Source organism: Aulonocara stuartgranti, assembly GCF_965226115.1.
Source record: "Aulonocara stuartgranti genome assembly, chromosome: 1".
Taxonomy (NCBI): domain Eukaryota; kingdom Metazoa; phylum Chordata; class Actinopteri; order Cichliformes; family Cichlidae; genus Aulonocara; species Aulonocara stuartgranti.
This window is the reverse complement of record NC_138939.1, coordinates 38,855,502-38,871,089: the sequence shown is the minus strand read 5'-3', so window position 1 is coordinate 38,871,089 and position 15,588 is coordinate 38,855,502. Positions and strand designations below refer to the sequence as shown.

General features: G+C 40.3%; 1 protein-coding gene across 11 annotated transcripts in view; it reads left to right on the top strand.

Moving 5' to 3' along the window:
- The window catches only part of LOC309701726 (serine/threonine-protein kinase BRSK2-like), a 156,916-nt gene that overhangs the window by 72,974 nt on the left and 68,354 nt on the right, over positions 1 to 15,588 (top strand). For all 11 annotated transcript variants that reach the window (XM_082525935.1, XM_082525936.1, XM_082525927.1 and 8 more), the window contains exon 2: positions 6,355 to 6,449. In XM_082525935.1, coding sequence (XP_082382061.1) covers positions 6,355 to 6,449 — 95 coding nt within the window. The remainder of the gene's footprint in view (positions 1 to 6,354; positions 6,450 to 15,588) is intronic.

Genomic DNA, 15,588 nt, shown 5'->3' with positions numbered 1-15,588 from the left:
AACATAAGAAAAAGCTGAAAAATCTCTTAGTCTTTCATTAAGTGCATGCAAAATGTTCTCCCTGTTAAGAAAAGCATTTAATAGATAGAATATTACATTTAATAGAGTACTTTAGATGACTGACGAGGACTGTCTGACTCTAGGTCTAAATGCATTTTGTAAAAATGTCATCTTAAAATGTTCTAATGTACGAGATTTGCCAAAGCTCCATTAAACGTGCCATGTAAGCCATGAAAATGTCTCATTCTCGCACAAAGTTTAAGGAATATTCTTCAATATCTAAGCACAATTTCATGGAACTATTCCCAAAGGAATAACACTTCATATAGGGTCCCTTGACTGGTGGGTAAAGTTCCAGGATCTAAACTCAACTTTCCTTCATAAATAACCAAAAAAGACCAGCGTGTGCACATCGATGGGGCTGTGTCAAACGGCAAAGGTACAAGCTTTTACGGACGCTTCCTTGCTGAATTATACAGGAATGAGAGAAACAGCGGTTGTTGTGTAACATGGAAATGTCAGAAGTTTTTACATAAGGGCCTAGTTGGGAGTTGTTTTTTATGATTGTAAGAACAGAGAAACAGTGAAAACTGTTCAACATAAAGTGCTTTTACTGTTTTCATACTGTATAGAATTAAAAACGTATAGCTTTCTGTTGAGACAAAGTCACATTACAGTGTCAGAGGAGTAATTATAAGACGGAGGAAAAACTGTGAAGAAGACTATCGGGACACAGCTGTGTTTTTAGTGGAAATGAGTCATCTTTATCGCCTTCATTGGGCCCATGTAGCTATAACATACACTTTAAATACCTTTCATAGAGGTGCAGGGGCTGAAACATTACTGCACTACAACTTCAGTGAGAAACCTCATTTCATTGGGTAGACTTCTTAGATTTATGTGCCATATACACATGGAAAGGTTTTCTAATGAGTGATGTGATCAGAGAGAAGTTCAGCAGCAGAACTAACTCAAAATGACAATAAGCAATTCAATTTAGTTTAGTTTTATTTACATAGCGCCAAATCGCAACAGTCGCCTCAAGGTGCTTTATATTGTAAGGTAGACCCTATAATAATACATACAGAGAAAAACCCAACAATCATATGACCGCCTATGAGCAAGCACTTTGGTGACAGTGGGAACCTGAGCCTGACAGAACCAGGCTCAGGGAGGGGCGGGGCCATCTGCTGCGACCGGTTGGGGTGAGAGAAGGAAGACAGGATAAAGACATGCTGTGCAAGAGAGCCTAATAACAAGTATGATAATCAATAAGTGACCAGTTTGTTTAATGTGCCTTTGGGAAGTAAGAGATATATGGACATTTACGCAACCATTACATGTATTGGAATTTACCGTTGGATTGTTTGGAGTTGTAGTCTGGTATGAATTTGGAATAATGCATTTTGCATTGCTCCTGCTCCTGTTCAACATATGCATTATGCATTCACTTTCTTTTATTTTGTGGAACAAGACCAGTTCAGTGGCAATGTAAGAAAAATGCCTACATTATAAGGTAACCCTCCATAATGGAAGATGATCCACAACCTGTGGGACACTCTCTTATAGCACTGCTGTGCTGAACTTTACAATGCAAGAGATGGTTTGCTCTGTACAGTCAAGGTAAAAAAAAAAGTACATCTTCAATTCTGAGGTACTCCATGTCAGAAAACATAAAAAATGGAATACACTCTGTGATTCAGTAGTTTTTACAATCACATTTAGCTACAATAGCTTGATGTAACGATTTCCTATATGCCTTTATCAGTCTCTCACATAATTTTAGCCCACTCTTTGTTGTGTCATTGTTTGAGTTCATTTAGGACTGTGGGCATTCATGTATGCACAGCTCTCCAAATATCCCTCCACAGCATTTCAGTTGGGTTGAGGTCTGGACTTTTAGCGGGCAGTTGTACCACCTTGATTCTTTTGTTTTTCAGCCATTCTGTTGTAGATTTTCTGGTGTGCTTGGGAACAGTGTCCTGTTACATGGCCCAATGAGCCAAGCTTTAGCTGTTGAACAGACGCATGCATGTCACTCTGCTTTGGGATAAAAAGGAGTTGAAGGTTGACTCGGTTACCTCAATGTGCCCTGGACATGCGGTGGAAAAACAAGCCGTGCGTTATGGTCATAACGCTGTATGTTATGACCAGACGTCATTGTGGTCTTGTCTGTCCAAAAGACATTTTGTGGTTTATTCAGATGTAGCTTGACAGACCTGAAATCTCACACATCTTTTTAGAGAAAAAGAAGACATCTACCTTAAACCAGCCATGCTTACTCAGTCCTTTTCTAATTGTATGATAACAAAGCCTGGAGGTTAGTTATGAATGTTAGATTTTGACATGTAGGTCTTGGCTTTTTTACCATTTGTCTGACCATTGCACAGTCTGACCTTAAGGTGAAGTTCGTGGGGCATTCACTGTACTGGTTGTGGTGAATGCTCCAAACCAACTAACTTCTAGAACTCAGTGGTCATACTGGCGGATGATCAGGTAATCAAGTGTAATTGATTGGCAGCACCTGGGTGCTACTTAACCTCTACAAAAGCAGTAAAGGTGTGATTGCAAAGAGTCGTAGTTATGATTTCTGCTTGGTCATCGCCGGTTGTCACTGGTTACTACTACTACAGCGCATAGTTATGCTAAACATGTGACTTGCTTGTTTTACCTGGTGGAGTTTTCGTGTTTGTTTGGTTTCTTCATCTTTATTAATTTTTTAGGACTATTTGATGGGAGTTTCTCCTGACTTTTACTTTGGATGTTTCTCTTTGTTATCACTGTACCAAAAAGTAGGGCTGTTTGATATAACGGTATATATCAGATGACGATATAAAAACGTCTGTCGTTTCATATCACGCTATCGTTTGTTTCATGGTGTCGCAAAATAAACTGTTTATTTTTTCATGGTTTTGATGGTCAGTGTAGCGGCTATATTAATTTCTTAAAGTTCTCTTTTTCTCTTATATTTAAAATAACCACACTATGGACGGACAAGCGACTGTTTTTACGTGTTGCCGTTAGCAACAACGACGGTAATATCAGCATGTGGGACCTGTCACTACCCGATCCGTACCGTAAACCCGATCCGTACCACGCACGTGCAAAAGGCCACTATTGCCGCTCAAAGCATTTTCCGATAGTTATGGGTCAGAGTATCTGTTAAGATGTTAAGAATAACAAGTATCTCTTAAAATGCTTGCAATAATGAAGCATTTCAGTACAATGTAGACAAAAACGAAAAATAAAAAGATAGTTACGGATCAGGACTCCCCGATCCTTACTGCGCATGTACAGATGTTTTCTTCTTCTTCTGTTCGTTTAATGGCAGTTTACTCCCCAGTGTACGAGGATACTGCCATCTGCTGACCGAGCGAATGAGCTCTGTTGTAAACTGAACTAGCGTCATTACAAACGCGTGTTAAATTCTACCACCGATGCAAGAATCACGTGAAAGAGTGTGCAGAGAGTTTACGGATGAGAAGCAAAAAAAAGAGCCGGCAGGCGCTCCAAATGTTAGAACAGACTTTTCCCCGACGCATGGCGTGTAATAAATACTCACAAAGACAATGGCGGCCATTCCAACTTGTGCCTTAAAAATGTACAGTTTCATGCATCGGTCAAAACACTCGACTCCAGGTACACGACGCCCAGCTGGAAACACTTCGAGTCGAGTTGGCTGAGATTCACAGAATTTACAGAAAATTTAACATTTTTGTGATTTATATCGTTTTCGGGACAATAAATGTCGTATATCGAAATATGAGATTTTGGTCATATCGCACAGCCCTACCAAAAAGACCAAAGTTGGTGGTTATTTCCTCTGATGTTCAGCGCCAGTCATGAGCCCTTTATGATGCTGTGCAAGTGGAACAATAATTGCTTGATGCTCACATTAAAAATAAAAATTATAATTTTCTGAAAGCACGCAATAGCTGATTCAAGACATTTAAGCTGTAGGTACAGTATCTCTGCTTCCTAGTTTGCTACTTTCTGCTCAGCTCTCACAGAGTACTCTCCTCTATAGCACCTATCATAACTTGTTGGGTTGAATGTGTTCATACAGAGCAACCTTTATAGGGCTTTCTTAGTCCTGAATTATGGCAAGCAGTTGTAGCCGTCCTCGAGCCTCTCTGACAGCAAGATCAATAAGACTCGGCGAATGTCACGCAGGAAGCCATTTCAGTTCTAACTGGTGACATAAAAGAGCCCCCAGGCTGCCATATTGGCCCAGAGACCCCCGCTGCTCGCGGCTCCGCTCGCTTCCTTGTGAACCACCGCAGGGAAATCACCTTTCAAATAGTGACACACTCATCTCCTGTGAAATATATATGCAGCGCCACGTAATAAAGAGGTGCATATGCACAGTGGCATTTCCACTGCTGTCTGAAGACCTTCAGCACAAAGTAAAATATAGTCCCCTGGTGTCGGAGCTTTGATAAAGATGAATGGAGTCATTGTGACTGTAATAAGATAAAGGTAGTATGTGTTGACATTTCTGTTGGAATGGTGGAATAACATCAGGGCAGCTCTCAGAAGTACACAGTGATAAAGAAACCTGGGAGATGTAAGCCGGTGACATTTTTATCCATGTGGTTAACAAAGCTGAGTTTATATCAGCTTGTAGTAAAGCCAGCTATACATGTGCAAACTAGAATCATTAACTTCACTTTTAGTCTGCTACTGGGTCTTAGTGTTTTATTAATTATCATATATTTCTTTTAATGTGTAACCAGTTGCAGTAGTTGTTGTTTGGATAAAAGAGATATTCCTTCCAGATCCTATGTCAATGAATGTGTTAGGCAACAGAACCAATGCTCTGATACAGCGGTCCCCAACCTTTTTTGCGCCACAGACCGGTTTAATGCGACCGTGGCTCGGGGGTTGGGAAGCTCATCTGTAACTGGAAGGTTGCCGGTTCGATCCCCAGCTCTCTCTGTCCTGGTCGTTGTGTCCTTGGGCAAGACACTTTACCCTACCGCCTACTGGTGTTGGCCAGAGGGGCCAATGGCGCGATATGGCAGCTTCTGTCAGTCTGCCCCAGGGCAGCTGTGGCTACAACTGTGGTTTGCCTGCACCAGTGTGTGAATGTGAGAGTGAATGAATAGTGGAATTGAAAGTGCTTTGAGCGCCTAGAAAAGCGCAATATAAATGCAATCCATTATTATTACACAATATTTTCACAGACCGTCCTTTAAGGTGTCGCCGATAAATACAACAAAATAAAATGATACGACCAATACGAAAACTGTGGTAATTTGTAAATATAATAATAAACGTGAATTAACTGTGTAACTTTATTATCAGCGTCCTCCTGAAATGCGCCAACAACACTGAGAGTAACGTCCTCCTCTCTGCCCCTTAATGCGCTCTGGTCGCTATGGTAACGCGCAAATATTTCTTTCAAAATAAGACACACGACTACAACACGGGAAAAGACCCAGGGAAACCAAGTTTACGATAAAAACCCTGAAAACCATAAATTTCACACCCGAGCCTCAAACGACTCACGGACCACTACCGGTCCGTGGCCCAGGGGTTGGGAACCGCTGTGTTAGGCAACAGAACCAGTGCTGCAATAAAATACCAGCAGTACCAGCAGAACTACAGAACTAGAACAAGAACATAGGTAAAATCCTAAAACTCAAAATATTGAAGAAATTGATTCTGATTCTGAAGTGGGCTTATTTGTTCCCATACTCTGGTGAAAGAAACAGATATGTCTGATTCTATGCATTATTTTTTTAAATGTATATATTTATATGTAATGTTAATATGCAGTTGTGTGGTTTGGGATCAGTGTGTAGTATTATAAATCGTTCCTTTTAAACTATGAAAAAAAATCCTGTATCAGGATTTGTGGTTTTCTTTCATCTTTGTTCTGAAATACATCAAAACAAATTATTTGTTTTATATTCTTTGTGACTCGTTTCTTCAAAAACAGATAAAATAAGGTAAGACTTTGAGAACTAAACTTAGGAAAGGGCACCTCGAGTACATCTGCTTCAGAAAGTTACGGACTACATTGTCTAACAAAACTTTATGTAGGACTTGTGTGACACAACAACCCCAACCTTATCCCCACCCACAGCGGCTCATAGAAACCCCTTCCTGATGCAGGTCTGTTCCTGCTTCAAAGGGAGTTCTTCCATCTTACTGCCATCAAGTGCTTGCTCACATCGTCTTCATTGTTCGGGGTTTTCTTTCTATGATGGTCAGCTATGGTTAGACTTCGTCCTGCCATGAAAACCTCTGTTCAAATGTTTTTGTTATGAGTTTGCATATTCCGAGTGTGACTCAGAATATGAAGAAATGACGACTGATGTGAAATTTATTTACGTTTTTGTGTTTCAGGTCTGGTGAAGCTGGGTGTCCACTGTGTCACAAACCAGAAAGTTGCCATAAAGATTGTCAACAGAGAAAAGCTCAGTGAGTCAGTTCTTATGAAGGTAAGACCAATTTTACTCTCTGCGTATGCAGTCATCCCCGGCTCATGTGGTTTAGTTGGGGTTCTAGTTCATCACCTGGTTCCCGGTCATGTCAGTGGGATTTGGAGAGAAAAGCAAAATCACTGGCCGTGTCTTGTCTGTCATGAGTGCATTGTCCCATGTACAGGAGTTAGGAGTTTGATGCACTGTTCTTTTTTTCTATGTGAATAATATTTAGCATTGCATGTTTTCCAGATTCTTTGTGGTAATTCTTACAACATAGTAGAAAATGTTCAGGTCCTTAGATTTCTATAACTACTTTTTTGCAAAGCTGCTATTGGCAAATATTCACTTTAGACACCAACAGGAGCAGGAAATAGACCAGAACATGATGCAGGTACAGTGCATTTCTCTCTACATTTCAAATATAAAAACCTCAGTTTCTCATGTACTTTCTCCGTCGCCTCTCTGTACAATGAAGGCGAATTTACTACTTTACTTCTGTGGGGAGATTTTGCACCTATGTGATTGTCAGACGTCGTTGCCCACATTTATGCTTGTGTGTGGTCACCAGTGTTGGTCAAGTTACTTGAAAAAAGTAATTAGTTACTGATTACTGATTACTTCTCAAAAAAAGTAATCCCGTTACTTTACTGATTACTTGTTTTCAAAAGTAATTAATTACTTAGTTACTTAGTTACTTTTAAAAAACATGATACACTACCTGAATGCTTGATAAAGCAATAGACCTTTTGGGCCAATGCTATTTTTTCTGCATAATCCATCATATAAAAGTGAATCAAATGGAAAAGTGTCTTTTTAAAAAATTGTTTATTACTTTTAATCTTAACTTTATAAACAGTGCATCAAACAAAAATTAAATTAAATTCAACAGTCTTTGACTTTAATAAATTTGTTTAACATTTGAACATATTTCTGCACATTACACCATATTTTAAGAAAATAAAGGCTTAAACTGTATTTCTGCATACTCCAGCATATAACATAAATTATTTTTGTGTATACACACATCTTTTCATATAAAAAAATAAATAAATAAAATAAATAAAATTAACAAAAACATCTTTTAACAGTTGGTAAAGTGCAGAGAGGCATAATATTGAGATTACAAAAACAGAAAATGCTATTGCATGCTACATTCAGGCTGTTAATCCAGTCTCAGTTTGTGGCAACCCTGAAAAAGACCTATGTTTTATTGTTTTCTTTTGGACTGAAACAGTGGTTATATCGCATCAGCAGAAGCTTCTCAAACCTTCTATCAGACATTCTGTTCCTTTTTGGGGAAAGCACCAATCCACCTAAACTGAACAGCCGTTCCACTGGTGCACTGGATGGAGTTGGACTGTTGTATTTCATGTACATCTTTTTGAGATTTGGGAACTGATTCAGAATCTCAAGCTCATAGCCTGACCTTAAAAAGTCAGTTATTTCTTTTTCTGCTGAGAAGCTTTCTGTGGGCTGATTCTGAAATTCAAAAAAGTCCATTTCGGCTGGGCTGGCTGGGATTTGGGACACATTAGTGTTCTCAGTTGCAGGAGCAGCTTTACGACACTCTGTTATCAGGAGCTCCTTCACATACTCTCTCCTACGCTCATCTCTCAGCCAACGAAGTTTAAACTTGGGACAAGTGGCCGCTGCGAGAAGTCCTTCTTGGCTGTCCAGAACAGCATCAAAACGAGTCTTGATGGCCTGTAACATACAATATGATGCAACTAAGAATAAAATTATTTTACTGTATAATTACCTATTGTCAATATTTTGTGGGCTTTACAGCTCTAAACCATCTATATTTTCTATTATCAATACTGTATGAGATTTAATTTTGGCTGAGGCTTTTGTTGATATTATGATTAATATTCATGATTAATGATGATCAATGTCCCTGATATTTAACAAGGGGTGAATACTTGGTCTTTTATTCTATCATTTTAATAATTGTACCCACTGCTTAAAACAAAGTATAACATCCACCCACTGTGAATGGTATAATAAATTTAACAAATCCACCCAAAGCAATTAATAATAATCTTACCTTTACAATGACATCTGGAAGGCTGGCTGTCATTCTAGAGAGGTCATCTTTCAGGGCAAGGGTCTTTGACATCAGGCTTGTGAGTGTTGGCAGTAAAGCCCCGTAGGTGCACTCATCCCCTTGTAAGATGTCCAGAGCCACTGTCAGGGGCTTCATCACAGTACAGTACTCTTTCAAGAACTGGTACTCCCTTTCATTAAGGCACTTGATTCCCAGTTTTACACACAGGGGATTAAGTTCATTCAAGGGAATTGTGATGATTCTAGAAATGGCCTCATACAGGGAATTCCACCTTGTGGATGTCGGTACCATTAGTTTCCTCCGACTGACTTCCTCCACCTGTTCAGAGGCTAATGTTGATCGACTTGCTTTAGTCCAAAGAGCAGAACATTTTGCAATGCTACTCCTATATACAGCCTTGGTGTCTGCACAGGAATTTAGATGTTTGTCAACATCGCTTGTTGAAATCAAGTTAATTGTGTGCGATGCACATCTGTAGTGTGGAGGGAGGCTGAACTGTGCATCACCAGATGCAGCTGAAAGAGCTTCTATGACATCAGTAAAGGTCGGTTCCTCGTCATCACCTTCTTCATTTTCAGATTCAGACTCCAAATGACAGGGCTGACATACTCTGAATGCTTTGGCAAAATTGGATGCATTATCCGTTACAGTGGCAATAACTTTGCCTTGTAGTCCATATGATGAATGGATTTCTTCAATCTCTGCTCCAATTACATCATAGGTATGGCTGCCTCTAATTCTCTTGCATGCTAGAGCGGCCTTGTTGTGTTGTAATGTGGAATTAATCCAGTGAACTGTTACACGCATAAAACTTTTATTATTTACCGTCCAGATGTCAGCAGTGGTGGAAACAAACTCTGCCTCTTCGAGTGTAGCCTTCAAGTTAGAGTTCATTTTGTCATATTCTCTCTCAAGGTATCCTACAAATGACTTTCTCTGGGGCAGCTTGACACCACTTTTAGTTGGTATTTTTTCTACGATGCGTCGGAATGATTCAGAGTCAACAGTGGAAATCGGCAACATGTCCTTGACGATATAGGCAGCGACAAGCTTCTTCAGTTCAGCGGCACTAAGTCCTGTCGCTCTTACGTCTAGTTTAACCTGTTTAGCAGGAGTGGGTCCATCTGAGGTTTGCCCGGTGGAAGTAGATGTGGTAGCCACAGCGGTCACGTCAGTGAGGGGATCCTGGGGGTTTTCTGTCAATTTAACATTCTTGTGGCAGCATGCTAGGTGCTTGCTCAGGTTGGAAGTGGAATTTTTCGACGTAGAAAGAAGTTTTCTTCCGATGCAGAGTGTACAACGTACGCTTATGTTTTTGTCGCTTTTTAAAGAGTCAAATTCAAAATAATGTCGGTATTTCCAAGTATTAAATGCTGCACGATCGTACTGATCCCTCGCTCCATGTTTTCTATTGTTGACACACGAGCTACCATAGCCGTCGCACTTGCTCATTCGTGTCATGACATCTCGCAAAAAGTTCACGGTTTTAGTAACGCAGTAACGCAGCGTTCCTACGGGAAAGTAAAGGTAATCTAATTACCGTTTTTGCAATAGTAATCCCTTACATTACTCGTTACTTGAAAAAAGTAATCCGATTACAGTAACGCGTTACAAGTAACGCGTTACTGCCCATCTCTGGTGGTCACATATTAAAAACTGTGCGGTCATGTCGTGGAGTTTTATTTGCAGTCCCAGCCGATAGGAGGAAAAAAAAGCGTTGGGCCTTTTTTTCCCTCGTCAGTCTTGTTGTTTTAGTTTTGTGTTTGTCACATCATGTCCCTCTCGGTACTTTCAGCAATCTCTTTCCTGCTGACATTTCTTCTATATTTATGATTATTATTCTTTATACCGAGATGATGTGATGAACCCTGCTTCCAGGTCCAAACTACTCTGTGTTTATTAAGGCTGTTGTGTTTTTAACATGTTTTAATGCTGACATGGTTGTGTTCACTGCCAGCCATTCCCTCCTCTGTCTGTCTGGGGGTTGCCCCTGTAGCTTTCTCTAATCTTTCGCGCCTCGGCTTTATTTCAGAAGAAGCCGAGGCCCTGTTGTCATGGCAACAGGCAGCTATTGGCTCAAGTTATAACCGTTGCGTTCTCGCACAACGAAATTTAACCAGCTACCTAAAAATATAGTACCAAACCCAGATGGGATTTGAAGGAGGTGCATGTTGAAAGCATCACTGAGGCGCCGCTCCTCCTGCTTCCGTTGGCATTTTGAAGAGACCCCATCTCGTCCCATTTTGTTTGACATTTTCAGATGTGCTGCAGGTTCCCTTTTTTGTGTCTCTCCTTTCCTTTGCTCCAAACTTAGCGAAGCATTGGATTTATTCTGTCGAGGTTTTGCACACGAACGTCTCTTTTGTTCACCGCACAAGACCCATTTACATTTCCCTTGTTCGTCGTTAGACGCCGGATCACCCAAATCATTTCCATATAAATACATTTTGTTTTCTTTTTGTCATCTCAGATTTTTATCCATGACTGATAAAGTTGAAAGAATTTCTACTGGCTTTGCTAAACACACCAATATGAGAGAACAGGGCGAGGTTACTGGCAGATAGCGGTGTATTTTAAGGCTGTGTGAATTATACAGGACTCAACCTGCTTCCCTCACGGGGATGGTGTCTGTCTGAAAATCATCTGACTCTAGAGGACAGTGATGGTGCCATACTACTACAGAGGCCGACAAATAGTTAACTTTATATGCTTGGTGAGTACAAAATGTTTGATAAGCAGCTGAATAGCTCGGGGACCGAGTAGTCCCTGTTGTAGTTCCTTGCACTGGTCTCCTCCAGGTGCTCCACTTTCAACCTTTCAGAGACTAATTAACTAGCCAATCAAGTGATGGCGTGGTGGTACAACAGTTAGCACTGTCCCCTCCCAGAAAAAAAAATGGCTTCAAGTTGAAACTTTGTGGCTGGCCTTTCTGTTTGAGCTCATGCTCTTCCTGTTCTTCCAAAGGTTTCATCCCAAAGTCCAAAGACTTGGATCTTAGGTTAGGTTGGTGATTGTAAATCGGATTTGGATGTGGATGGGAATTTGTTTGCTCACCCAGCTGGGATTGGGTCCAGGGAAGTTGGATAAGCAGTGGATGAATAAATGATCAAAGGATTACAATAAGCATAATAATGCTAAAAATGAAGCAAAACTATATAATAAATAAGAATTTAGCAGCCAAACTGTTAATCACATTTTTAATAAACCGGTTATCCCCCTGAAGTGTGTGCCATACACAGTATATAAGATGGATGTTGCTGCTGGTTTCTGAAATATCATTTTGAAGATGAACCCTTCCATCACTGTCATCTTTGTATATGGATGTTGGATCTGACCGTGAAACTGCGTGCTTATTGGCCAGTGACATGTCAGTCACTAACTAATGAGCTCATCCTGAATAATCCTGTGCATGTGAAATGCAGGCGTGTTAAACTGTGCTGGGGTCACACAGGTCACATATAAGCCAATTTAATTAACAAAAAAAAAAAATCCCTTTTTGTTAGTTTAAAGATCATCCTGACAGGGTTCATGATTAAGAAACCTTTTAAAATCACACATTAAAGTTATTCCATGTTTAGTAATTTGGTAATTATGGGCTTATTGACTAGCTGCCATATCTGTACCTACTGCACCCCAACAAGTTTGGATTATATAAATTGACCATAGATGTGACATGGTCGTCTGTCTTTGTGGTGGTCCTGTGCTGGACTGGTAATCTGTGGAGAGTCCATACTTTTCACCCTACGTAATCTAGAATGAGAGCCTGCATTCTCTCAGGAAAACTGTGCAAATTTAATTATTGAAAATATAATAATATTTTTATGTTTTAAAAGCAAGAAAATAAGTTAAATAAAAACAGAAACTAAATAGACATTTGTAATAGGGCTGGGCCATATTATACCGTTCACAGTAATACTGGTACAATGTTAAGCAACGATAAGAAAATGAAATATCACGATAGAATATGGGTAAAACGCGCATGCTGACAGCACACTTATGACAATTCGAGTATGACAATTCAGATTACCGCTCATCTCATTGGTCGAGGAAAGGTCGCTTGCGGAGAAAATACCGGAAGACAACAGATGACCACAACAAGAAGCATGGCCAACAGGGAAACAAACGCCGACACTGCGGTGCAAGTCTCGGACGACAGTACACCTAAAGCTGGGCAGACACTGTGCGATTTTTTTCAGTCACGTTATTCAGCTCCTGCTCAAACTGCACGATTGACTCGCAGAGGTTAGAAGTTCGTAGGTCACGATGCAGGTCTCACACTATATGACCCGATGATCTGATGCAACCTGAGTGCTCACACTGTGCCTCCATAACATGAAGGTTATAACAGAGAATCTGTCGCGCTCTCTCACTCTCTCTGTCTTTCACTCACACAGACACACCACCACCATCAACTTTGCTAAACTGCTAATGAAAAACATGATCAGGCAGCTGTGATTAAGCAGCGATGTAAATCCAACTATTTTCACGGTTGTTGTGGTCGTGATCATTTTGTGATGCCACATCGAAAAAGCTCGGATGAGTTCTACAAGTTCTACAAGTTGTGCCTCCATCGCTTGTGTCCAGATCACACGCTGCACTGCCGTGCTGCTCCATCTTTTTCACTGACGTTTACGTGTTTGCGCGTGAGCAGTGTGAGCGGCTGTGGTGACACCCTCACGAGCGATTGATGATCGGGAGCTGGTCGTGAGGTGTTAATCACTTCTCGTTACCCCACGTATACTACACGACGCACGATGAAGGCCAAAATCGGTCCGATCACCAAAACGGTCGCACGACTCAAAAATCGTCTCAAAATGGGCCAAAAATCGCACAGTGTAAGGCCAGCATTAGAGCAGCAATGTTTGTTCCCCTCAGAGAAAGGGAAGAATGGGAAAAGGAAAACACCTGGCTGGAAAAAGTTAATATGGGCATGTGCAGTGAATATCAGCGCTATGTGGCCAGAAGTGTGATAATATAACTTATTTTGTGTAATAAACAACTGCCAGGATAGATGATTACAACAAATAGATGACTAATACATAAACGTAATACACAGATGAATAATGATGATGAGTTAAGATGCGTAATCATGGGAACAAGCGGGTTTACAAACATGAGCAGCCGATTAGCATTAGAAAAGCTGAAATAATACCTCAACTGAAGCCAATTGTACTAAATGCACTAAATGTGCACTGTTACAAGAATGTTTTTCTTTCTATTATTTTCTATTATTTTAAGTTAAGCAGGACAGAGTTCTTTTAAAGAAAGATTTACTTATATTCTCAAAAGTTAAGCATGACAGGCTTCTGTTTAAGAAAGAGACCTGTTTTACTGTGTTAATGTTGTCATTTTGAGCTAAAAATAAATGGCTAAATGATCACTTGTTTCAAAGAATAGAATATGCATCTACTTAAATCAACTTCAAGTCAAATGGTTAAAAAAATAAATAAATTTCACACACAAAAAAAGAGCTAGAAAATTCACCACACTGGGAAGGGTGAAGACAACTGGGTTGCCCGGACCTGGCCACGAGATGTCCCTTATTTATTTTTCAGGGAGTTGGCAACCCTATGTGGAACTGGTTTGGTGTTTGTCCGTCAGATACATGACAAAGCACATTTTTTTGTAGAACATGCAAGCAGGCCATCGTTATTGGACTAAGGTGCTCTAAGGTGGGCGACCGTGGCTCAGGGGGTTGGGAATCGCATCTGTAACCGGAAGGTCGACGGTTCGATCCCTGGGCTCTCTGTCCTGGTCGTTGTGTCCCTGGGCAAGACACTTTACCCTACCGCCTACTGGTGTTGGCCAGAGGGGCCGATGGCGCGATATGGCAGCCTCGCTTCTGTCAGTCTACCCCAGGGCAGCTGTGGCTACAACTGTAGCTTGCCTCCACCAGTGTGTGAATGTGAGAGTGAATGAATAGTGGTATTGTAAAGCGCTTTGGGTGCCTTGAAAAGCGCTATATAAATCCAATCCATTATTATTATTATTATTATTATTAAATCTGGGAGTTATCTGAGTCCTAAACTCCCTCCGTTTCAGGTCCCAAAGTCAAACGAACACTGCAGCATTACTGAGAGTTAAAAACTGTCTAAATTCTTTCATCTTTAATAAAATGATCAGTGTTGCTGCTTTACCAGGTGTAACTATGAAGTTTAACATCCAGGCATCCATGAAAACAGAATTTATTACATTTAACAGAGTTAGAAGTTAGCTCGCTAGTTTCGCTAGCATGATATCCGGTCGTTAAGTGATGACGTGACGAATCCTACTTCTGGGCCTAAAGTAGTCTGTGTTTAATATGGCTTTTGTGTTGTTAACATGTTTAGTGTTATGTATTTTCTTATATTTAATCTCAAAAAGCTCCTAAAACAGTCAGTGATCACTGTTGACCTCCCTCGGCTTTTATTACCACTAATCATTTATTTAAGCTCAGTTTTTAAAACCTTAGGATGTAACTACAGCCCAGCCCATGCAGCAGTATATGAATGACTAACCTCGTATTGTGGATGGATTATCTCAGTTGTTCTCCTGGCTGAAGTTTTGGTCCTTTTACAGCATCCTGCCATGCTAAACAGCAGTGACATTTGTAGGCATGCACGTTATCATATTTAGAGATGTAGGGCATAGCTACAAATAATCATCGTCCTTTAATCCACTTTAATACATTTGTTCCTGACCACCGAGAACACTCACGTTAACTTTTATCGAATGGAAAAAAAGTTAGCTTGTTTATATTATGCTAACATAGCTGTGTCGCTAGTGGTCACGTAGCACATCATTATATACCAGCTAGCCAAACTTCAGTAACCCTACAAACGTCACTGCGGTTTAGTTTTCTGTCTTCATTTATGTTGGAAGTGAATAACAGAGCTGTATGTTTTACTTTGTTTCCAAAACCCCGCAGTCAGGACATGCTATATTGTATTTAGATAGAAGCTAGCGAGCTAACTTCCTGCTAACTTTTAACTCCGTTAAATGTCATAAATTCTGTTTTCATGGATGTTAAACTCAATTGTGACACCTGGTAGAGCAGAACGCTGATCATTTTATTAAAGATGAAAGACTTTAGACAGTTTTTCAACT